This window comes from Benincasa hispida, chromosome 4 (genome assembly GCF_027475165.1).
Source record: "Benincasa hispida cultivar pf3 chromosome 4, pf3_genome.v1.1, whole genome shotgun sequence".
Taxonomy (NCBI): Eukaryota; Viridiplantae; Streptophyta; class Magnoliopsida; order Cucurbitales; family Cucurbitaceae; genus Benincasa; species Benincasa hispida.
This window is the reverse complement of record NC_143481.1, coordinates 21,553,733-21,577,896: the sequence shown is the minus strand read 5'-3', so window position 1 is coordinate 21,577,896 and position 24,164 is coordinate 21,553,733. Positions and strand designations below refer to the sequence as shown.

At 32.2% G+C, this 24,164-nt stretch overlaps 2 protein-coding genes across 4 annotated transcripts; one reads left to right on the top strand and one right to left on the bottom strand.

The window, feature by feature from the left end:
• Window positions 1–6,393: 6,393 nt before the first annotated feature.
• LOC150036573 (LOB domain-containing protein 23-like) lies at window positions 6,394–6,968 on the bottom strand. Its single transcript, XM_090313173.1, has 2 exons — window positions 6,741–6,968; window positions 6,394–6,669 (listed from the first exon to the last, which is right to left on the bottom strand). Exons 1-2 carry the CDS (start codon window positions 6,918–6,920, stop codon window positions 6,394–6,396), a joined length of 456 nt encoding a protein of 151 aa, XP_090169299.1. The 5' UTR covers window positions 6,921–6,968.
• A 9,839-nt stretch (window positions 6,969–16,807) lies between these two features.
• Window positions 16,808–24,137, top strand: LOC120075725 (Protein kinase family protein). Of its 3 annotated transcripts, none has more exons than XR_005481412.2 (18): window positions 16,808–17,614; window positions 18,418–18,549; window positions 18,631–18,704; window positions 18,811–18,880; window positions 19,114–19,169; window positions 19,386–19,457; window positions 19,901–19,995; window positions 20,090–20,156; window positions 20,246–20,375; window positions 20,462–20,680; window positions 20,789–20,931; window positions 21,002–21,176; window positions 21,315–21,405; window positions 21,504–21,661; window positions 21,795–21,983; window positions 22,069–22,321; window positions 22,933–23,316; window positions 23,849–24,137. XR_005481412.2 is itself a non-coding variant. In XM_039029358.2 (16 exons), the coding sequence occupies exons 1-16, from the start codon at window positions 17,249–17,251 to the stop codon at window positions 22,126–22,128; spliced, it is 2,097 nt and encodes a 698-aa protein (XP_038885286.1). In that variant the 5' UTR covers window positions 16,808–17,248; the 3' UTR covers window positions 22,129–22,656. The 3 variants fall into 3 exon arrangements, 1 of the variants encoding a protein (XP_038885286.1); XR_005481411.2 differs by having other exon boundaries at window positions 22,930–23,316; XM_039029358.2 differs by lacking the exons at window positions 22,933–23,316; window positions 23,849–24,137 and having other exon boundaries at window positions 22,069–22,656.
• The last annotated feature ends 27 nt before the right edge of the window (window positions 24,138–24,164 follow it).

The window sequence follows — 24,164 nt, the reverse complement described above, 5'->3', positions numbered from 1 at the left end:
ATAAAAATTATGTTGTGAAGTACTCGCTTCGTGGATTTCCCCAAGCATTCTAGGTAGATGTTACTTAACTTAATTTTATCTTTGGTTTAACATTAACATAGTTATAAATACGAGTTGTTTCATATTTAGGTGTGGACGTACGAGATCCTATCGTCGATAGCAGGGAATGTTGCCACTCGAAAGAGTAAGGTAGTTGTGCCTCGTATATTTCGGTAGTCATGCTTCTACTCGGTGTCATTCAAAGTACTCAAGAGAGATGTTTTTTTAGTCTCAAAATGTAAGTGTAATCTAGCCACAATATGTTTATTTGGTTGTTAAATGTTTATTAACCATCTTACTGGGTTGGATCCTTAATGCAGACAAAAGTCAAAGAGGGTCTTATCACGTCCGATGTTGAGAAGGAGTTTTGGGACACCCCAATTGATAGACGGGCTGTAAGACAAGTACGCTCCAATACCGAGAGTTCAAGGAGCTTTAGTAGTTCAGACAATAGTTCTGAAGGTGGGAAAGGCGATGAGCGGGATAATTTAGAAGCTGAAATGAGAGATGACGAATATGATGAGGTATTGAACATCCACCAGTCTGCTTACACCTCCAGTGATGATATGTTTCATGATGTGCTAGTGGATGACGTATGTCCTGAGCCTGAGGAGGAGCATTCCGTCCTTGAGGAGGATCGTTCTGAGCCTGAGGTTTTGGGTCGCAGGGAGGGAGCCAATTTTGATCCTCTTGTATATTCGTACCTGTGGAGTGTTGATAGCTCAATATCGAGCTTGGATGATTGTGTAGCTGGAAACAGACACGAGGGACATCAAAGCACAATTGTTAACCATTTTGTCTCTATTACAGTCTATGAAAGGTTCCACGATGTTTGAGGTGATGAGGTCCCCACTCTACAGACAGGCCACGATGCCACGATGCCACCCATCTCGCCTCTATCTAGGTTACCCACCCAGCCTGTACCTAGGTCACCTATTTAGACTTTACCTAGGTCACCTACTCCACCTCTACCTACCTCACTTGTACAGCCTGACACTATACATCTCGATTCATCTGTACAGCCTGAGGAGTATGAGGTTCCACCTTCTGAGAAACACTCTAACACCATATATCTCGATTCATAGGTATTATCGTTACGTGATTCGAAAATCTCTTTTTTAATATTTGTTATTTGACATGTTCACCATTTTGTTATATTTCTGTAGGTTATGGTCGAGAGTCGAAAAACGACACGTAAGAGAAAGGTTACTGATAAATACACACCTTCAGTCAAACCAAATAAGAAAATAACAAAACAGAAGGAAATTGAGATTCAACTTCCTTTGAATTTTCCAGATATTAAGTACTCTCTCCCTAGCGTACCTACGACACGATTTAAAGCGACGATCTAGTACTCCTTGGAGCATGAAGTTCCACGTGTTGTATTCACGAAAATGATGAACTTGATTGTCGATAAGAATATGGACAACGAGGTTCGAGAAAATGCATTTTGGCTATTATCCAAGTCATTTTTCCAGGAGTTGATCGAACCAAGTTCATGGGTTGAGTGTGACGTAAGTTTACGATCCTTGTCCTTTTTACCAAGTACATACAGTGAACTCTGCTCTCCTAACGTATATCTTGTTCTAGATGCAGACCCTAAATACCCTTCTTCAGTTCGTAAAAGATAATTTTATAGGCAACCGGAAATGTGTATGAACAAATTCACCATCCTGCTTATTGGAATAATGGTAACCATTTACTGCACTTCTAAATATGACTATGTTGGTTGATGCTCGAGATCGGGTCTATAAACATATTAAGAACAAGTCGACTTTTCATGCTACCATAAAATGGGGGGAAGAGACGTATCAGGATTATGTCATAGGTAAATTCAACGTCAAGTGGTCAGATGTGAACTTCGTGTATACGACAACAAACATCAATCAACATTGGATGTTGATTGTATTCGATCTAAATAGAGGTCGGTTGTTCATATTCGATTCACTACCATCCATGTCATCGAAGAAGAAGCTGGAGTCTTGCCTTGAACCATTGACATACACCCTACCATCGCTTTTTCACTACTGTAACTTCAAACGTTGAAAGTCGAAGATAGAAATGTCTCGTTGGAAAATATCCCAACCTACTGCTACGAACACACAACACGGATCGCTAGATTGAAGAATATTTGTAGCAAAATTCTTAGAGCATTTGGTGACGGGTAATTCTCCTTCTGTATTCACCCAAGAGAAGATAAGTGACTATAGGATGCATTTGGCATGTCAGCTATGGATGAACACTCCATACTATTGATGTACGTGTACATTATGTATATTATTGATGTAATTTTACTAACATATGATTTGAATTGTCAGTGTAAAACTAACATGAATAGATAAATATTTGAGTAACATGAATAGACAAACTTGATTAAATTCTAGAAAGGTAGACAACCAATTAATTAAATTTAGGGAGATTAGTGAAACATTTCCAGAGAGAGCAAGACATTTTCAGAGATTCATGAATAGACAAACTTGAGTAGAGTTATGAAAGTGATAACGAGATTAACAAGAATGAGATCTAGAGAGAGCGAGACATTTCCAGAGGTAGTTAGAAGACAAACTTGAGTGAAGTTGTGTAAGTGAGAGCGAGATCCAGAGAGAGCGAGACATTTTCAGAGATTCATGAATAGACAAACTTGAGTAAAGTTGTGTAAGTGATAGCGAGATTAGCGAGACATTTCCAACGATTTATGAATAGACAAACTTGAGTAAAGTTGTGTAAGTGATAGCGAGATTAGCGAGACATTTCCAAAGAGAGCGAGACATTTCCAGAGATTTTCGAATAAACAAACTTGAGTAAAGTTGTGTGAGTGATAGCGAAATTAACAAGAGCGAGATTTAGAGAGAGCCAAAAATTTCTAGAAAGATTTGTAAATGTCTAAAGAGAAAAAGATATACATTTGAAATTGACAAGTCTGACTATGCACATTGAGGATTACGAGTGGCACATAGAAAATCACACTCGATCGACATTTGAATCATTTGGATTTAATTTAGTAGGTCGCTCAGACATGAGCGGTGCATTGCAATTTTGTCAATTATGCCCATAGTTCCCACACATACCACATTTTATTTGTCTGCGGTGTTCTCCTCTTGATGGTATTCTCCGTACTCTTCGTTGCCCGTCCTGTATCACTCTTCTGGGAGGTGCAATATGCTTTTCCACATATTTTGAAGGTCTCTTCCATTTAGACATGTGACTGAATGAATTTACGGGCTTTACATAAGCAGCCATGACGGAGTCGACGCTATAAAATAAACTGCACAGACCTCGGATGGGGATGTTTCGTTCTCGCGTAGCCACAATTGTATGCGAACATAGGATACCGAGTGAGTCAAATTCCTTGCACGTGCACTCCTTCGTAATAGAGGTTCATAATACCGTCCAATCAATTGTCTCACACATGGATCCTATAACAATCAATTGGCTCAACTCGATATCGTCTACTCTTATCACACTCACTTGCTAATCGATTTTCATAGTAGTTCGAGTGTTACGTCGTTCAAGATGTCCAATAATTTCTCCATTCATAAAACCACGACTGAATGAGGCCTTGAACATGTTCCAATAAGCACATTATGGGTAACTGTCGATATTCTTTGGTCAATGAATTGAAACACTCTACACTATTATACGTCATGTTATCATATCTTCATTTTGTTTGGTAAACACGCGCCCACCTTTCAAGACCAATATCCTCCAAATATTTCGATATAGCACAATTTCGAAAAATACATAATTAGTCCCAGTGTAATTGGAACTCTGACATGCGAAATGTCCTAGTTGCATCCTTGAACATCCCAATAATCATACTGTCTTAAAGTTTGAAAGAATATTATTTTCTATGTGGTATGTGCACAATCCATGAAATGTCGTAAGAAAGATTGCACGAATGACATTGCTAATAGATACAGCTCGATCGGATATAAACACCAAGTTAGGGGGTTCTCCAATGGCACACTTCAAATTCGACATAAACCACTTCCAAGCTCGGTTAGTTTCATTGTCCACTATGACATATGCTAGTGGATATACTTGGTTGTTACTGTCCATGGAAATGCCATCCAACATGGTCCCTTTGTATTTTCCTTTCAAATGCGATCCATCAACAATTATTACAGACCGACAACTTGCAAAACCTCTAATAAAGGCCTTAATGTCATAACATGTACTTGAAATGCACATCATTTTCAAGTTTGATTTCAAACCATGTACCTATATTCTCCATTTTTAATGCTTCATCATATGCATATAAAATAGCGTACAATTCTTCTGAAGTATCCCTAGCGAGAGCATAATCGGTATTCCTTGCACACCACGCCTTATCGTAACTTATGTTTACGTCGTACTCTTTCCTCATATCCTCAACGATGTGATAAGGTTTATAAACATGTCCTATACTTGTAAACGTGTCTTTGATTAGTTCACCAACTACCGCAACCGTTGCTTGTCTATGGTCATTAATTACAATTCTAATAGAACATGTGTGCGACCGCATATATTTTGTGATCTTAAATATGCCACACCCCGGGATTTTCACTACACAAAGGCTCCACTTACGATTATCCTCGATACATTTAACGGTAAACAAAGACTTAGTTGATTTCCTTATTTTATATTCAAAATTATTATTTATGGACAGAGTAGACAATCTCATTTTTAAGTCACTCTTACTCAAAAAAAAAAAAAAAAAAAAAAAGTTGACCAACTCCAACATCTGTCTTAGATAAAGAGATACCAGGCATAATCAATTCCCTCTACGACATAAGACATGGAATTCAATCGTGTTGATCTCTTATTAACAGCAACTGCAAGTCTATACACCTCTGAAGGACCACAGTCCCTAGAATTCAATCATGTTGATCTCTCATTATTAACCATAAAAGGATTACGCTCTTCCAAAGGACCACAATCCATAAATTCAATCCTGTTGATTTCTTATTACCAACCACGAAAGGATCACGCTCTTTTGAAAGAACACAATCCACTGAAGTAAGTCCTCATGATCTCTCATTACCAAGATTAGATCCGTTACATTGAGTTTTTCTTTCCAAGTCCCATGCATGAATGTTGTCATTGTTTATTGATAGTGTTGATGATTGAGTATTTATAGACAATGGAATATCACCCTCTTCTCGATTAAGCTCATATGATACCTCATATTATCTGTTTACCCTTGTACCATCATAAACTCATATTCACATTTCCGTCATGGTTCGATTTTAACGTTACATATAGCTTAACTCTACAAAGATCTTCCTAGAAAAGAAGGAAGCGAACATCACCATCATTCTGTATGTACTGTGGAGGGGCTTCATAGTCGAGCTTATATTTAACTCTCATGACAACATCAAACTCTGAGCAACTTACATTTGCAATCCTATAAATGTGAACCTTAAGTTCTTCATACTTCAATGTAATAGGCACAATCATTCCTTTAGCTCGCTTCCAACATAAAAATTTTGGTTCTCATCCCAATTATCTCCGTATCGAATTAGTAGACACTATTTTGTCATCCTACAAAGCAAGAGAACATTTTTTATTAAGCAGATGAATATCATCTAATACAAATAGATCTCTCTTGTTGTCGCTCTCGTGACTCTCATTATCGTCTCTTGCTGTCTCTCTCTCACTCTAACTAAATTGTTATTTATAAAATAAATAACATTATGTGAAAAATTAAAAATATAATATGGTTCAAATAAAATCAAACTAGATTCTAAATCTATTTTTTCTCCATGAATGCTAAATTAGACCTCTTAAAAAAAATAAATGATTTGCATTTGTCTTTTTTAAATATATATGTGTATGTGCGCGTGTGTGTTTTGAAATAAATTCTAGAAAATGAAATATGCCAAAAAATTTCGAGTATTTAATACATTTTCCTGAAACATTTGAAATAAATTGGTTGCCATTGATTATTGATTCCAATCTCTTAATGCAATGTTTAAATCACTTCTTACCAAATCTACATAAACCCTTCATTTCTAAACCCTAATAGTTTGAAAATTTGAATTGAAAAAAAAATAGCCGTTAACTTTCAACTCAATCAAAATCACACACGTTCCATTTTCATCGAAAAAATGTACGAAAGAAATATATGAGATATGCTCATGTTAGCCTAGTCATAGACTTTCGAATTTATGATAACTAAGTCGTTGGTGATGGACTTTCTATAATAATATTTCTTCTAGTTTTATTTTACTTTATTAAATCGAAAAAGTGAGATAAATGTACACATTCGTAAAATTATAATGCATATTCAATATATTTTTACTCTAAACAAGATAAAGAAAAAGATGAAAGGACTTCTTATTATAGGTAATTGGTCAATTACAATGTGATGAATTAGAAATGAAACCAATGGGATGGAATGGAAAGCCCAATATTATTTGGGCCTATGATGGGCTCAAATGCAAAATCATTGGGTTGGGCTTCTTGAACATTGGAAGTCAACAAAGCAATCTCAGCTTGAGTTTTCGCCAACTGGGTTTCTGCCACGTGTAATTCATATTGTAATTGATAAATAATTCCAACACATCCATAAATTGGATCTTCAATTCTACATTTTGCCTCAAAATATAAAGTTTCTGCTGCTTCACCTCGTAGATGCATAGGAAGTTGCTGATTAATTTAGCCAAAAAAGAATGAGAGAATTATCGAGGAAATAATGGTAGATGATATAATATACTTACTTGGAGAAATTTAGCAACATTGCTAGCACCATAAATTCGATGAACAATGGCGAATCTTTGAGGATTATTAGAAGGAAAGAAAGGGGAAAAAATGCAGTCGGGAGAGCATTTTCTTCTTAAATATTTACAAGCCGCACAACGACCAGAAATCATAGTAGAATCTTTTGATCTCTCACTCATATGGAGATAAAAGATTTGAAAAGATTCGAAAGGAATAAGTTTGGAAGAAAATAGGAGAAAGAAGATTATGGAGATTTTGCAAATCTTTTGTGTGTGTATATATTTCAGGGTGAATATGAGATGTTCTAATTTTATTGAGTTGAAAGAGCCCAACGGCTAGTTTATTTGAAAGGAATTTATTGGGTGGTGATTATATGGTAATAATAAACCATTTAAGAATTTGAGAATTTAAAATTCTTCCTTCCTAAATTAATTCCTCCTCTCCCATCTTAACACTTGTAATATGAGATTTATGAGCTCACATCTGTTCTCTATGTATTATTCATATAGTAGACCTTTGTGCGATGAAACTTGATAAATTTAGTTTTTATATTCATAAGTAGATTGTGTATTCAAAGTGTTAATGGAAGCTTATTTGCACGATTAAAATGTGATTTTAGTACCATAAAAATTATGAATATCGTCTAATACAAATGGATCTCTCTTGCCATCGCTCTCTATTGTTCTCGCGACTCTCGTTGTCGCCTCTCACTCTCACTCACGTGTCCTATCGCTGTCGTTCTATCTTGCTTTTTCACTGTCGCTCTCTCTCTCTCCACCTTTCTTGTTGTCGTTCTTTCCCACACTCCTTTCGTTAGTATATATATATACCTTTTTTGAGACCACGTTCCTACAAACATTAATTAAATTGTTATTCGAGTCTAAATTTTTATTTTTTGCATTTAATAGATAGATTTTAAAAATTCAAAACGGTATAGATTAAGGCTTTGGGATTGCTAAGAAGCAAACATTAGTAAATTTCAGCTTTTCAGTTGGTTGCAGTGCTTGGTATATAAATATTAGATTCTTGTGTTTTAGATACAATATCTAAATAAACCTATTATTAAAACTATTTTTTAAAATAATTGATAATATAAAAGTATATCTACTTTTAAAATTTGTAATTTTTTTAGTATTTTAAATCTAAATTGATTGTTAAGTATTATAGGAAAAAAGATCTTTTTCTTTTCTTTTTAAAAACCAGTTTGGATTGATTTAAAAATAATAGTTATGTTTGAACCATGATGATGTGAAAAAGATATTAGATATATAATATAAATCTTAATTTTGGATGATAAAATTAAAAATTAAAAATTTAGTAAAAAAAAAATAAAATCTAATGTTACAAAAATCTAAAGCTTCCTGATTTTAAAGGTGGCATGAAATGAATGATGGTTGTAAAATTGATTAATTAATTTAATCTTAATTTGTTTTATCAAACACAAAATACGGCTAAGATTCTTTTTAAATCATTGTTAACCGTCTAAAATCAACCTCAAACACAATCTAAGTTTATAATTTAAAAAGTTTAGAAATGAAATATACATAAATCTTTTGAAATAAATTTGTAATTAAATAAAAAGAGAAATTAAAGAAGAAAAAAAAGAAGAAAATAATGAGTAGAGCATGCTGAATTGTTGACTAAGTTTTTTAATACTCAGTTATGACTAAGTTTCAAAAAGCATATTGGCTCAAGTGTTGTGTTGAAATTATGATTGAATAAAATTAAATGAAAAAGAAAATGAAGTAGCAAATAGGACACTTTGTAAAATTATACTATTAAAATAAGCCTGGGGACATAAATTTTTTATTTCTCTTTCCTCATTTGATTATTAGGAGGATATATTATGAAACTTGATTAATAAATATTAAAATATTTATTTAAAATCACATAGAGATTTAAAATCTAAATACTTTATCTTTAATTTTCTAACTAAATTGTGATTTATAAAATAAATAACGTTACGTGAAAAATTAAAAATATAATATGGTTCAAGTAAAATCAAACTCGATTCTAAATCTATTTTTTCTCTATAAATGCTAAATTAGACCTCTTAAAAAAACAAATGATTTACATTTGTCTTTTTTAAAAAATATATATGTTTCGAAATAAATTCTATAAAATGAAACATGCCAAAAAGCTTCGAGTATTTAATACATTGTCACAAAACATTTGAAATAAATTGATTGCCATTGATTATTGATTCCAATCTCCTAATGCAATGTTTAAATCACTTCTTACCAAATCTACATAAACCCTTCATTTCTAAACCCTAATAATTTGAAATTTTGAATTGAAAAAAAAATAGCCGTTAACTTTCAACTCAATCAAAATCACACACGCTCCATTTTTACCGGAAAAATGTATAAAGAAATATATGAGATATGCTCATGTTAGTCTAGACTTTCGAATTTATAATAGTTAAGTCGTTGGTGATGGACTTTCTATAATAATATTTCTTATAATTTTATTTTACTTTATTAAATCAAAAAAGTGAGATAAATGTATACATTCGTAAAACTATAATGCATATTCAATATATTTTTACTCTAAACGAGATAAAGAAAAAGATGAAAGGACTTCTTATTATAGGTAATAGGTCAATTACAATGTGTGATGAATTAGAAATGAAACCAATGGGATGGGATGGAAAGCCCAATATTATTTGGGCCTATGATGGGCTCAAATGCAAAATCATTGGGTTGGGCTTCTTGAACATTGGAAGTCAACAAAGCAATCTCAGCTTGAGTTTTCGCCAACTGGGTTTCTGCCACGTGTAATTCATATTGTAATTGATAAATAATTCCAACACATCCATAAATTGGATCTTCAATTCTACACTTTGCCTCAAAATATAAAGTTTCTGCTGCTTCACCTCGTAGATGCATAGGAAGTTGCTGATTAAATTAACCAAAAAAGAATGATAGAATTATCGAGGAAATAGTGGTAGATGATATAATATATTTTGAGAAATTTAGCAACATTGCTAGCACCATAAATTCGATAAAAAATGGCGAATCTTTGAGGATTATTAGAAAGAAGGGAAAGGGGAAAAGATGCAGTTGGGAGAGTATCTTCTTCTTAAATATTTAGAAGCTGCACAACTACCAGAAATCATATTAGAATCTTTTGATCTCTCACTCGTATGGAGATAAAAGATTTGAAAAGATTTGGAAGGAATAAATTTGGAAGAAAATAGGAGAAAGAGGATTATGGAGATTTTGTAAATCTTTTGTGTGTATATATATTTTAGGGTGAATATGAAATGTTCTATTTTTATTGAGTTGAAAGAGGCCAACGACTAGTTTATTGATTTATTTGAAAGGAATTTCTTAGGTGGTGATTATATGGTAATAATAAACCATTTAAGAATTTGAAAATTTAATATTCTTCCTTCCTAAATTAATTCATCATCTCCCATCTTTTCTTTTAACACTTGTAATACGAGATTTATGAGCTCACATCCATTCTCTATGTATTATTCATATAGTAGACCTTTGTCTGATGAAACTTGATAAATTTAGTTTTTATATTCACAAGTAGATTGTGTATTCAAAGTGTCAATGGAAGCTTGTTTGTACAATTAAAGTATGATGTCAATACCACTTATTTGATTTAAAGTTTGACTCTAGGATTTTTTTTTTTTTTGTGTAGTTGAAATATAGTCATTTTACGTAAGTGAGTTGTTACTCCCATTGATTATGTGATTAAAGTTTGATTTTCATGATCTAGTTGCCATGTTCATGAGATTAAATCTATTTAAGTTCGTTTTTGATGTTATGTTCATGTTTTGATTAATTTAGTCATTATTTATTTTAATTTGGTGAGTTTGGTTGTTAGTGTACGATAAATTTTGTTGTTTATCGGAATATCTATATGAATTGAGTGATGAATAAGTTATGAAATGATCACGAGCTTGAATTTCAATTTGTATATTTCGGGTGCAAAAATGATGTCTTATTTAATTCATATGACCTATAAAATTGAGGTTCATATTTGCCTAACAAATATCGAAGATCCCCTTTCTCTCTCTTTTTAATGACTTCGATGAATATATTTTACTTGATATTCTAAAAATACATTTGTAACGGAAATTGATAAATAATCTTATATTCTAAATCTAATGAACGTTTGAAAAGGTAATGTTGTAATCTGAATTAAATGAGTGTAAAATAAATAAAGTATAGTTGAAATTTTGAAGAGTAATTACTTTGCATTGTATAATGCGTATTTATACATGTGATAGTACCATATGGGCAATTTATAGAATAATGGACAATTATTATCAACTATTATTGATGTTAGTAATATACCAATTGTTTCTCCCACATGCCTACAAGGCTACAATTGATGAGATTTTTTTCCCCTACTTTTTAACAATTTGTCTTTTTTAAGGCCAATACGATAGTGAGCAAGAACAGAAAAAAAACGAAATAAAGATAAACTAGTTTTTTTAATTTATGAAATCTAGGTCTGATTTTGGAATTTTTTTTTTTTTTTAATTTTGGAAACGTGAAAGAAATAAATTATCAAATAAGTACGTTTCTCAAAAAATGATAATGAGAACCAGAAACAAAAAACAAAAACGTTATCAATATTTAAAAAGTTAAAAATACAAAAAGCTATATCGATATTATTGTGAGAAATAATGGACAATTATATATGCCAACATTTTCATATTTCCATGAGTTCGACATAAACATAAGGGATAAATTGATAAAAATATATAATATAGTATTAAAATCTCAACAATGAAAAAACATAATATAAATAATAAACATGTTAACTTGTTTAACAATTATAAAATATAATTTTTTTTAAAAATATCTATCGATAATTTTTATTGGACTTCCCTATTTTAAACCTTGTGGAACTGAAAGATAAAATTTAAGGATTAGAAAAGTTTTAACAAGAATTTTGGATATTTTGATTCTAAAGATTTTTATTGGATAATGATGTTATTAAAAATTTTACCCCCACAATTCAATACTTTTTGACGGTTGATTATATACTATTATTCTTTCCTTTTAAATAATATATGATATTTATAAAAGAATTGACATAATTACAAACAAATAGAGGTAATGAATTTACCCAAATGAATCTAACTTAACTAGAATAATGTTTGTAATGTCAATCTCGAAATTAAGAGTTTGATTCATCCATCCAACACGTGGTAAAAAAAAAAAAAAAGAATTAATAAAATTAAGAGAAAACATGTGCTCTACGGTTCAACCAACTCGTGATGCATCTATGTAAAGGTCAAAAGGGCACCAAGTACTTTATACTTGGGATTTTGCCCATAGTTGAAATCTTGTAGGTGGCACAAACCCTATAACCTATTAAAAACCTTAAACTGCAGTAACTAATTAGACATCAAATATAAATCTACAAGTTTATAGATTAAACTCTTAATTTAAGCTAACATGAACAAGCTTCCTAATATAAAGTTCTAAATTTGTCATTGCTGCTATACATAGCCAAAACGAACTAAGTTCGATGGTAATTGACTTAGAATCTCTCTCTTTAAATTAAAAGGTTCAATACTTGATTTTGTTGCGATTGTTATTCTATAATTCAAATCGTTATAGAAAATGAAATGTATCTAATAACTCTCTTTTCTATAATAAAATGTATTATAAGTATGATGACAAACCTGTTTTCGATATTGAACTATGTATTCTTTAATCGATATCTTGAATTTGACATGACTTAACATTTTTTTTTTTTGGAAATGAGCTTGAATTGTTGGAAAAAAAAATTCTACCAATACGGTATGAATAAATACAAAATTATAATAGTAATTGATAATTTTAAAAATATATAATAAATACATGAATCGTGGCAAACTCGAACCTGAAAAAATCACAACCATAAAGTATAAATCCATTACGTGAGAAACTATTACAATCACAATAAATAGTTATTCTCTCAAAACTTTTGACAACTCACACCCTATTTTTGCATTATCAAACTAGATAATGCAAAAAGTAAATTAACATAAGTTTCAAGTGTTTTTAATGGGTGGATTTGAATTTAAAGCCATAAAATCTTTTTATATTGCTTTGACCCAATCACTTTCTTAAACGTGGGATTACTACTATTATAATATTTTGTCAAAAGTTCTAAGAGTATTTGTACTTTTGGAACTTTCTACTATAAAGTGTAAATAGTTTTATTTTTTTTATTTATTTATAAGAACACTTTTATAACTTTTTGCTATAAAGTGTAAATATTTTTAAATATATTTTTTATATTTAAAAACACCTCAATAAAATAATAGTTTTAATTAATTAAGACCGAACAATATATTGATGTATTATAAGACAAAATAAATATAGTTCAATTGATATAAAATTCGTACTATCAACATCGAACTCAAACGTTCAATTCTCCTATCCTACCATCGACGTAAAATAATGAATACAAAAAATGAACTAAAATAACAAACATGGGTTAACTAATATTAAATAAACAATTAAATTATTAATTGTTTTATCCCCTTGGCTCTAAGCATCAAATAATTCATCCAGGAAAAAAAGGAAACAAAAAACATCAACCCCACCAGGGGATAACAAAAATACATGATTTATGGTGGTTTTTTTTTATAAAAAAATATTTAATAAATTTAGAAATAGATTATAGAAAAATGAAACATGTGAGAAATTTAATATATTGTCACAAAATACATAGACAAACTTTTGAAATAAGTTGGCTGTCATGGATTATTGATTCCAGTCTCCAAATGCAATGTTATGTTGAATGTTCTTTCACAAAATAAATAAATAAATAAATAATAAAATAAAATAAAATTTAATCCTAGAAATTTTAATGTCTGTGTCTATTTAATTTCAAAGTTTTAGATCTCTTTTTTTAATTGATATTCAATAGACCTCTCAATTTGTGACTGTGTCTAATTAATCTATGACAATTTCAGAATTTTAAAATTGGATTGATGTATTAGATAAAAAATTTTTTAATTTTATTCTAGTAAAATCTTGACACTTATTCGATACTCATTTGATTTTTTTAAATTAAGTCTATGAATATTATTATATTTATTGGCTTCCGTGCATTGTTATATATATTTTAGTTTTTTAAAAGAAAAAAAAAATCAAAACCAATTTTTGAAAACTAAAAAGGTAGAATCTTTTAGGTAACAATTGTAGACACACACATATTTTAATTATTCTTAGCCAATTTTCAAAAAATGAAAACAAATTTTTTAATGTTATTTGTTTTAGTATTTAAAATTTAACTTTGATTTTGAAAACGATAACAAAACATAGGAAACAATATATAGAGGTAACGCTTACGTGTTTAATTTTAAAAAAACAAAAATCTAAAACACGAGACCCCGATTGATAATTTTTTTGTTTTTTGTTTTTATTTTTGAAAACAAACAACCAGTCAAATTCTTAGCATTATCTACATACCTGTCAAATAAATAAAATTGAATTCTTAGTCAAATTCTAAAGACAAAAACAAGTTTATAAAAACTACATTTTTTGTTTAGTATTAGAAAAACTAGTTTGATTTTTAAAAATATTGGTAAAAAGTATCTAACAAAAAAAAATTAGAGGTGAAAAAAGTGTTTATGGACTTAATTTTCAGATATCAAATAATCTTCGAATGAGACCTAATAGTTATCAAATTGACTTTTGATTTTCAAAGATTTTCTTTTTTTTAAAAAAAAAATAGTTGAAAAATCAAATATTTACGCAACAAACACGAAAGCCATGAGAATTAAGCACAATTTTTTTTTTTAAAAAAAGCAAAAATTAAATTGTTATCGAAGTCTTAAGTTTTCAATTTTTCCATTTAATAGATCCCTAAAATTTTAAATTCAAAAGTGTATAGATTTAAGGGTTAGTTCGGGATTGCTAATAACTAAATTAATGTTTTGTAAATTTTAGCTTTAAATCTGAAAAAGTTGGTTAGTTGGTTAGTGTTTGGTATAAATAATATATTATTTTGTTTTAGATATAATAACTAAATAAACATACTAATAAAATTAATTGTTTTTAATAATTAATATCTAAATAAACCTACTATCACAATTTGTAGTTTTTTTTATTATTTTAAATTATTTAAATAAGTATTTAAAATGCCAGGCTTTATCTATATTAATTGTTAAGTATTATGGGAAAAAAAACTTTAGTCTTCTTTTTGAAAAATCAATATGGAATGATGTAAAATTATAGTTGTGTTTTATGAAAAGTGATGGTTACGTGAGAAAGATGGTATATATATAATATAAATCTTGATTTTGATGGATAAAATTAAAAATTAAAAATTTAGTAAAAAGTTAAGATCTGATTTTATGATAGTGGTTTGGAACTTCATAATTTCGATGGATTTCAATGAATTTCATTATTGGATACTAACGGAAATAGAATGATTTTAAAATCTTAAATGATTTCAAATCCTGTTTTCACTTTTAAAAAATCCCGACTAGAATGCTCAAGTTTTGCAGGATTTTATAGGATTTGAAAATAAATTATTTAATCAATCTGGTTAATTTTTAATTTTCAATGAATACGTCATATCTAAAAGCCCATGTTAGTACATTCTTAAGTTTATTTTCTTTTTCAGTTACAATCTATAACACAATTTTAAATTTTTTGTTCCAAATAAAAGCTATTAATTTGATTTAGATTTCATTGATTGCAATATTTTACATATTTTTTTATACTGTGGTAACTAAAACACTCTAAACCTTCCTACTTTATATCATTTTTGTTTCCGTTCTTCTTCTTCGAGTCTCTCTACATTATTTCACCACATAGTTTCTAGTTTTTTCATTTTTTCATATTTAATTTTTTACTTCATTAATTGTCATTCTCTTTACATTATTTTATTTTCATCATGATTATAACATTTGTAATTTTTTATTCAATAAATTAATTTATTTTAATTAAATAATATGTTCTTCAAATTGTATGCCATTAATATTGTTATTTGATATAGGAGTACTTATAATTAATAATATAATTCCCTGCAACATACGAGGGGGAAATGTAAAATGTGAAAAATGTAAAATGTCATAACTTTTTTTCATTTTCTGTGATATCCAAACAAGAAATTTTAATTTAAATGATTTCAAACACATACTAATTTGAAATCATTTACTGTATTTAAAATCTTGTTGTGCATAGGATTGATTTTAAAAGTTGATTAGGTTGTAAAAATGATTTGAATGGATATAACCTTAATTCGATTTACCAAACACAAAATACAGTTAATATTTTTTTAAATATCACTCCTTACCTTATAAAATCAACCTCAAATGCATCAGAAATTTGTAATTTAAAAAGTTTAGGCCTAGTTTGTAACCATTTTGTTTTTGGTTTTTACTTTTGAAAACTAAACCTATAGACACTACTACCACTCTAATTTTTTATCCTTACCAACTCTTCACCAATTTTGAGAATTATAAAAATAAATTTAAAAAGTAAGTAATTTTTAAATTGTTGTTTTTGTTTTTGAAATTTAGTTAAGAATTCAACGATTGTATTTAAAAAAGTTACAAAACATCATAAAAATGTTGATAAAATAGGTTTAAATTTAAAAAAAAACAAAAACAAAAAGCGAAATGATTGTGAAACTAGTTCAAGGTCCCGCCTCGAATGGTGTGGAGATTCCCGATTAGGCGGGGAATGGGGGAGGGAATGGAGCAAAAACATTCCCAGTGAGCTAAACGGGGACGGAGAATGCAATTCCCATCCCCGGCCTCAGCCCCGTCCACCCCGATTAACTTTTACATATTTATTTAGTATAATTATCTAATGTTATGTTATTATTATTATTATATAAATATTATATTTAAATTCTATTATTTATTGAGAAAAATAATGAATATGTTTAAATTATATATGTGAATAATTTGATTTATATTTATTTATTTCTATTAAAAATTAATTAGTTTTTTTAAGACAAAATTTGAGCAATTTATCTTTAAATTTAAATTGTTATATAAAACTAATAATAATAAATAATTTAGTGATGAAGTTAAATATTTAATAAAAATTTTGATTTAAATTAAATAGAGAGCAAAGATTGAGATGGAGAATAGCATATCTAACCTCGCCCTGTGTGTGGACATCTCTCGGTGAAACAGACCATTAGAGGTCGAATTTGCATAATTTTGAAAATTTTGGAAATAAAATTGTAATTTGATAAAAAAAGAAATTAAAGAGAAAAAAAGAAGAAGAAAAGGAGGAGTAGAGTATGCTTTGCATAAACAAAGGCTAAGCTCTCCATATCTCTCTATTTCCATCGTTTTGCTCTTCTTCCTGCTCCTCTGTACTTCAAAATCAACTCACCCTTCTCTCTTCTTCTTTGTTTATCGTTCCATAGATCTCCCCCTTCCCTATCGCTGTGCCCTAGTGATTTTCCCACATTTTCTCCTCTCAATTTGAAATTTGGGGTTCCGATGACCCTAAATGCTTCCTGATTCTTCTTCTCCGGCGAAGTCTTTCGCCCTTCATGGACCACCATCTGTACCATGCCTGAGCTCCGTCGCAAACCAGGTAGGAGCCGGGTATCTGAAGACCCAGTACCGATTGCACACCAGACACCCATTAAGTTAACTGTAACAACACGCCACCGAGGGCAACCCGCTAAACGCAGTGGTGGGAAGAAGGGGAAAGACGCGATCGATGCCGATGGTGACAGGGATATTGTGAACCCTGGAATCGGTCTTGAAACGAGGCTACTGTGTGAGAATAAAGACGAAGTTGGGAAGGATAAAGACCTACTGCAGGTTGGTGTTAGAGTATTAGCTATGGACGAGTTCGATAGCGGTGGACGGAACGGCGATAAGGCTCCTGTAGCTGAAGATGAAGGCACGGCTACTCCTCTTCCGGAGAAGGTGAAGAAGCTTTTTCATTCTTGGATTTGTGTTTGTTTTCTGACGTTTCTTGAATCGACGAGTTTGTGTTGATGGTGGAGGAAAGACGGGGAAGAATTAGTGAAGGAAAGTTGGGGCTTTGAATCTATGTCCCTGTTTTCACATGCTGATTTCTTGGATTTCTTGGGTTATTAATGGGCAACCCCAAGTTTTTTCGGCTGGTCTTGTTACTTATGAGCTGATGCAACTTTTAGAAATGGTTTTGTTTGAGATTGGAGAATAATTTTGCTCTGACTTCTGAGAGGGTTTCATATATTTGGAGTTAAAACAATCGTTGCTAATAAAGAAATGGGAATTTGCTATTCCGTTTGATTTCAGTAGTTTCTCTATACTTGTTTCTGATTTTAGATACCGTTCTGGTTTTTACCTCAAATTTGTGGAGCTCCTAGGATCCGACTGTGAACGGCAAATACTTTGTTTGGAAATTATTGTTGCTCTACCTTTATCTTTTCTTTTGTGATTTTATTCATTACCATATCTTTCAGCATTTCTTTCTTTATCCTTGAGAGAATTATTTCTTGTAATTTTATTCACTTTATTAGCTCTTATTTGTCTCCATCTTATTGATGAATCTTTTTATACTGTATTTAGCACACGATTGTCTTCATTTAAATTTGTTTTCCTGCAATGATATGGAAGTGACATGATGCCTATTGAAATAACACTTTATTATCAGTATTATTTTAGTTTTTTGGGACAGTTATAGAAAGATATTATTATATCTGGGAGTATCACTTCATGGACTTTTTCCCTTCATTTTACAGGTTCAGGTTGGTGGCTCTCCATTATATAAAGTAGAAAGAAAACTGGGTAAAGGGGGTTTTGGTCAGGTGTATGTGGGTAGACGGATGGGTCCTATGAGTTTGAATGAAAGATCTGGCCCTGGAGCTGTGGAGGTATGGTATCCCTATCTGTAATGTTTACGGAACTATTTGTTTCATGTTACTAACATTTCAAATGCTCTGTCTAAATTTCAGGTAGCCTTAAAATTTGAGCATAGAAGTAGTAAAGGGTGCAACTATGGACCTCCTTACGAGTGGCAGGTTTACAAGTAATCCTCTTCTCAGTTATTGTATATTGCATTTTAATGTCAAAAGGTTCTTATATTATTATTACATATATGTATACCTGTTCTAATCACCTCTCTTGGTTTTCAGTGCACTAGGTGGTAGCCATGGTGTGCCACGAGTTCATTACAAGGGTCGGCAAGGTGACTATTATGTCATGGTAAGTTTTAGTTCCTTTAAGTTATTTACATTTTAAGACTGTTAAAGCCTAAAGTGCATCGGGGATTTACATTATTATTATTATTATTTTGAGTTCAACAACGGCAAGGTAGGAAATTATACCATCAACCTTTGAATGGAAATTAGACCCTTTGTACACTGAGATTGGCCAGAGATTTACCTTGTTAATTTATTATTTTTATTATGTTGCGAATAACTATACTTTGGACGTAGGTGATGGACATGCTTGGACCTAGCCTCTGGGATGTCTGGAATAACAATGCTCACACGTAAGTTTAAATTAAAAACTCATCATTCGTTTTTTAATCAATTTGTAGTTTTTCTACTAGTTGGAATTTAGTCTGGAATAACAATGCTCACACGTAAGTTTAAATTTAAAACTCATCATTCGTTTTTTAATCAATTTGTAGTTTTTCTACTAGTTGGAATTTATACTTCCAGATTTACTGCATCGTAATATGTCTACTTTATTCTTTGAATCTCAGGATGTCAATTGAAATGGTAGCATGTATTGCCATCGAGGCAATCTCCATATTAGAGAAGATGCATTCTAGAGGGTGAGGCCTTTCTTCTGTATTCTCCTTATAGTGATTATTTTCTGGTTCAACATTGTGTGATTGGATTGGCATGGGAATCAAATGGGAAAAAACTCAATGTAATCACTTTTGGATTAACATTTTAGGCCTCCCTCTTTTAGTTCATTTCACATCCATAGAAGCTTCTGATACTTTGCTGCTAGGCCTCCCTTGTAATTTGGAGGGAGAGTAGAGTTACATGGGGTCATAGGATGCTGTAGCTGTAAAGGAACATGTTACGTCTGTCAGATCTCGGTATCTTTGTACAAAACATCGTGCCACTTATGATGAATGATTCTTGCATCTACTAGGGCTAAGCCGGACTATTTTTACATATTTGGCTCTCTCACTGGCTTATGAATGATTTAGTTGTATTCTTGTAATTATTTTCTGCTCTTGAATATCTCTGTCAATGTCTCTGACAGGTACGTGCATGGTGATGTGAAGCCTGAAAATTTTCTGCTCGGCCCTCCAGGAACCCCAGAAGAGAAAAAGTTGTTTCTTGTAGATCTTGGTTTAGGTATCTCATTTTTTATTTACTGTTTCCATCTCATGGAAGGTTATTTTTACTACTTATGAAACACAGCTTACCATTTTATTGGTTCACCATGTAGCAACGAAGTGGCGAGATAGTTCGACTGGTCAACATGTTGAGTATGATCAACGACCAGACGTTTTCCGGTAAGAAAGCTGTATATATGTTATGATATTTGTATGCATATAGTTAACATTTAGGATCTTAAACAACTCCATCTTACATCTACATTCAGGGGAACAGTTCGGTATGCTAGTGTGCATGCACATCTTGGCAGAACTGCTAGTCGGAGAGATGACTTGGAATCGCTTGCTTACACTCTTGTTTTTCTTCTTCGCGGTCGGCTGCCTTGGCAAGGATATCAGGTTTATGTTTTTTCAGGGCTGATGGATGTTAACTCTTAGTGCAACTATATGATACATTTGTTCTGAACTTGATTATATTTCTCCAGGGAGAAAATAAAGGATTCCTTGTGTCCAAGAAGAAGATGGCTACTTCCTCTGAGACATTGTGCTGTTTTTGCCCTCAGCCTTTTAGACAGTTTGTTGAGTATGTTGTGAATTTGAAATTTGATGAAGAGCCAAACTACGCAAGATATATCTCCCTCTTTGATGGTATTGTCGGTCCGAATCCAGATATCCGTCCAATAAACACAGATGGTGCACAGAAAGTACTCCCTGTTTCCTTGATTTTTACTTATCTGTTGGCTACCTATTGCACTTTTTGGTTGTGAAATTTGCACTCGATTATCATCTAAAACATCATTTGTTATGTGAAGCTTATATTTCAGGTTGGGCATAAGAGAGGAAGGCTATCCATGGAGGATGAAGATGATGAACAACCAAAAAAGAAGGTTCGAATGGGGATGCCTGCAACTCAATGGATTAGCGTTTATAATGCCCGTAGACCAATGAAACAAAGGTTCACACTCGAATCTAAAGATGAAGCTCAATTATAACAACAGGTTATTGACTAATTTGTCCCGATGTAGATACCACTATAACGTTGCTGATATGAGGCTCTCTCAGCATATTGAGAAGGGGAATGAAGATGGTTTATTTATTAGTTGTGTTGCTTCATGTTCGAACCTTTGGGCCCTTATTATGGATGCTGGAACTGGATTTACCGCTCAAGTTTATGAACTCTCACCATTCTTTCTTCACAAGGTCGGTCCCCCTCCCCCGTCCCCCCAACACACACACACAATTTTGGTCTATGGATTGTGAATGCTACTTTATTGCTTATCAACAGAGTTAGGCTCTCGTTAGTCAAATAGGCAATAACGTTCATGTTTGTTTATTTAGGAGTGGATCATGGAACAGTGGGAAAAAAACTATTACATCAGTGCAATAGCAGGAGCTAATAATGGGAGCTCATTGGTGGTAATGTCGAAAGGTCAGTTTTAATACAACATATTTGAAATGTCTAGAACATGCTGTCCTATTGTGTGTCTGTGTTTGTTGCTTCGGATACTTCAATATAATTTAATGCAGGGACTCAGTATCTCCAGCAATCCTATAAAGTCAGCGATTCATTTCCCTTCAAGTGGATAAATAAGAAATGGAGGGAGGGGTTTTACGTTACTGCCATGGCCACTGCCGGCAGTAGATGGGCAATTGTCATGTCACGTGGTGCGGGATTTTCTGACCAGGTATTAGACTAATAGTTTTTACTAAACTTGTTCTATTGGAAGGTATTGCATGACATTCTTTCCAAAAAGAAAAAGAAAAAAGCTATTGCATGGGGGGTTTTTCCATCAGTTTTGACTTTTGACCACTTCACAGGTTGTGGAACTAGATTTCCTGTATCCCAGTGAAGGCATTCATCGCAGGTGGGATAGTGGTTACCGAATCACATCAACTGCAGCAACTTTGGACCAGGCTGCTTTTGTTTTGAGTGTGCCAAGGAGAAAGCCTGCTGATGAAACTCAAGAAACACTCCGTACATCTGCCTTTCCTAGCACACATGTCAAGGTTAGCCTTGGAGACGTACATTACTTTATATCTTTGCTTTATATTGTTAAATTTCTTAAAGGCTTGGTTTCTGTTGTTTATATAGGAGAAATGGGCAAAGAATCTTTATATTGCATCTATTTGCTACGGCCGAACTGTTTCATGAAACACCCCCAAGTTGTTGCCACTTAGAGCCTGGACTTTTAACAGATGGTGCTCTTCTTTGGGCGGATATGAATTTTTAAGACACAATTGACTGGGGTTAATGGAGTTGACGTAACCAAACTGTTCAGTGACATCGCCAACGTATTGCATCAATTTTTGACACCTGTGCTCTGGCTTTCATTCATGTTATTCAAGTATGAGCTAATTTTAGATCTTTCATGTCCCTGGGGTTTGGGTATTTTTACCAATTTGTTAAAGGTTTTGTATAGTCTTGAGCACTAGTTCTTGGTTGAAGGCATGTGCACAGCATAGGTCATCTTTTCTGGGTGCTGGGGAATATGCTGTTATGGTTATCAAGCATCAGTGGGCTCTGGATATTCATACCCATTTTGCTTGTACTTAGATCTTTATCTCTCACCTTTTTGGAATTAAGGATATTCTAAACGTCTGAACCTGGAAGATATCAATTTTACACTTTTAAGCGACACTTCTAGTGGATTTTCTATCAATATAATCATTAGTTAACTGACGACTTTATGACTTGTGCCTACCCCCTTATTTTTGTGGATATGTACTAGGGTAGCAGATATTGTCAAACACTGTAATTGCTGTTATATTTGCTCCCCCCATTCTTGTTTTAGAATATTACATTAGTTCCTATTTACAAGGTTGATATGACCTATGTATTTATTTATTTTTTACCCTTAAATTCTCATTTCCATTTTGGACCCAGATGGTCTATAATTTTTCTTCCCTGGCACCTGCCACTATGTAAGATTATAAAGTTTCCTTCCCCCTGCAGTAGATTACAAGATTTCTCACGATACCAGAGATTCCATAGCTGGATATAGTCAAGGCACAAATTGCACCTACACTTGGCTGTACCAGAGGCTGAATGTGGCATTTTGCTAATGGACTTGTTGGTTGCAGCAAATTATGTCAGATTCAGCCATCAGATAGTTGGCCACTTAGATCTTGTCCATTTGGTAATGACAGTCCACTATTACCATTGTTTTCATGTCTTTGGCCTAGATTTTGGAATCGGAAAATTGTGGGGCTCCATCATCTATCAAGAATGAAGATGGCTGCCATCTGGTTTTCGAGTGCCTCAAACAGCTTCATGCAGTTCTTCAAGCAATTCTACCTTGCTGTCACATTTTTCTTAGAGCAAGTTCATCGGTGTAGTGTGGTAAGGGAAAACTATCCATTTTTAATGTTTGTTTATATGGACTCTGTGGTTATTAATTTTGGAGGTAGCAAAGTTAATATTGAAAGAGAATGCGTTTAAATGTAATATAAGTAGTGGATATATGAAGAAAAAGGAAGAATGTTCAATTAGGATTTTGTATCTCATGCCCCTGCATTGATTTTTGATAGAGAGGAGTTTTTTTTTCTGCCACTACCCAACTGCCCCTTGGAAATTCGTAACTAGAAAAGTACCATGGGCTGAAAAGTTTTTGAACTTTTCATTTAGGAGATTTTACACTTGGAACTGGCAGTAGCTTCGTTATTTGTTGCGTTTCGTTTACTACTATAGTATGATTTATGAATTGTGTGATTGGATGATGTGCTGTATGAGATTTGAGGTCATTAGAGAATGGTTTCTTGAACTGAACATGGAGACAATTCGTTTCTCGATTTTTGTGATTGTAGAGAGACTGCTCAGAGTTAAAGAATTGAATAATCTTTGTTACTTATTCTGGTTCCATTATTAACTGCAGGTGTCTGAATTTTGAATTGGCACCTTCATATTCTATATACATAATCTCTGGAGCCTCCCAGCTCGATACTGGATTCAAGAAAAACTGAACTGTGGACTGATCACATATGCCATGGACGTCACAATTTTAAATTTTAAGCATGAAGGTACATTAACGTGTTTTGCTGGGGATGTTTGTTGCTTCATTTTCCTGCTTGGTTTGTCATCTGGGTAAAGGGCTCCTGACATTTTGGATTATTGGTTTCTTTGACAGCTGCTATACATTATTAACATCTCGCCTTATTACTCAACATCTTATAACTCACCTTACTCTCTTC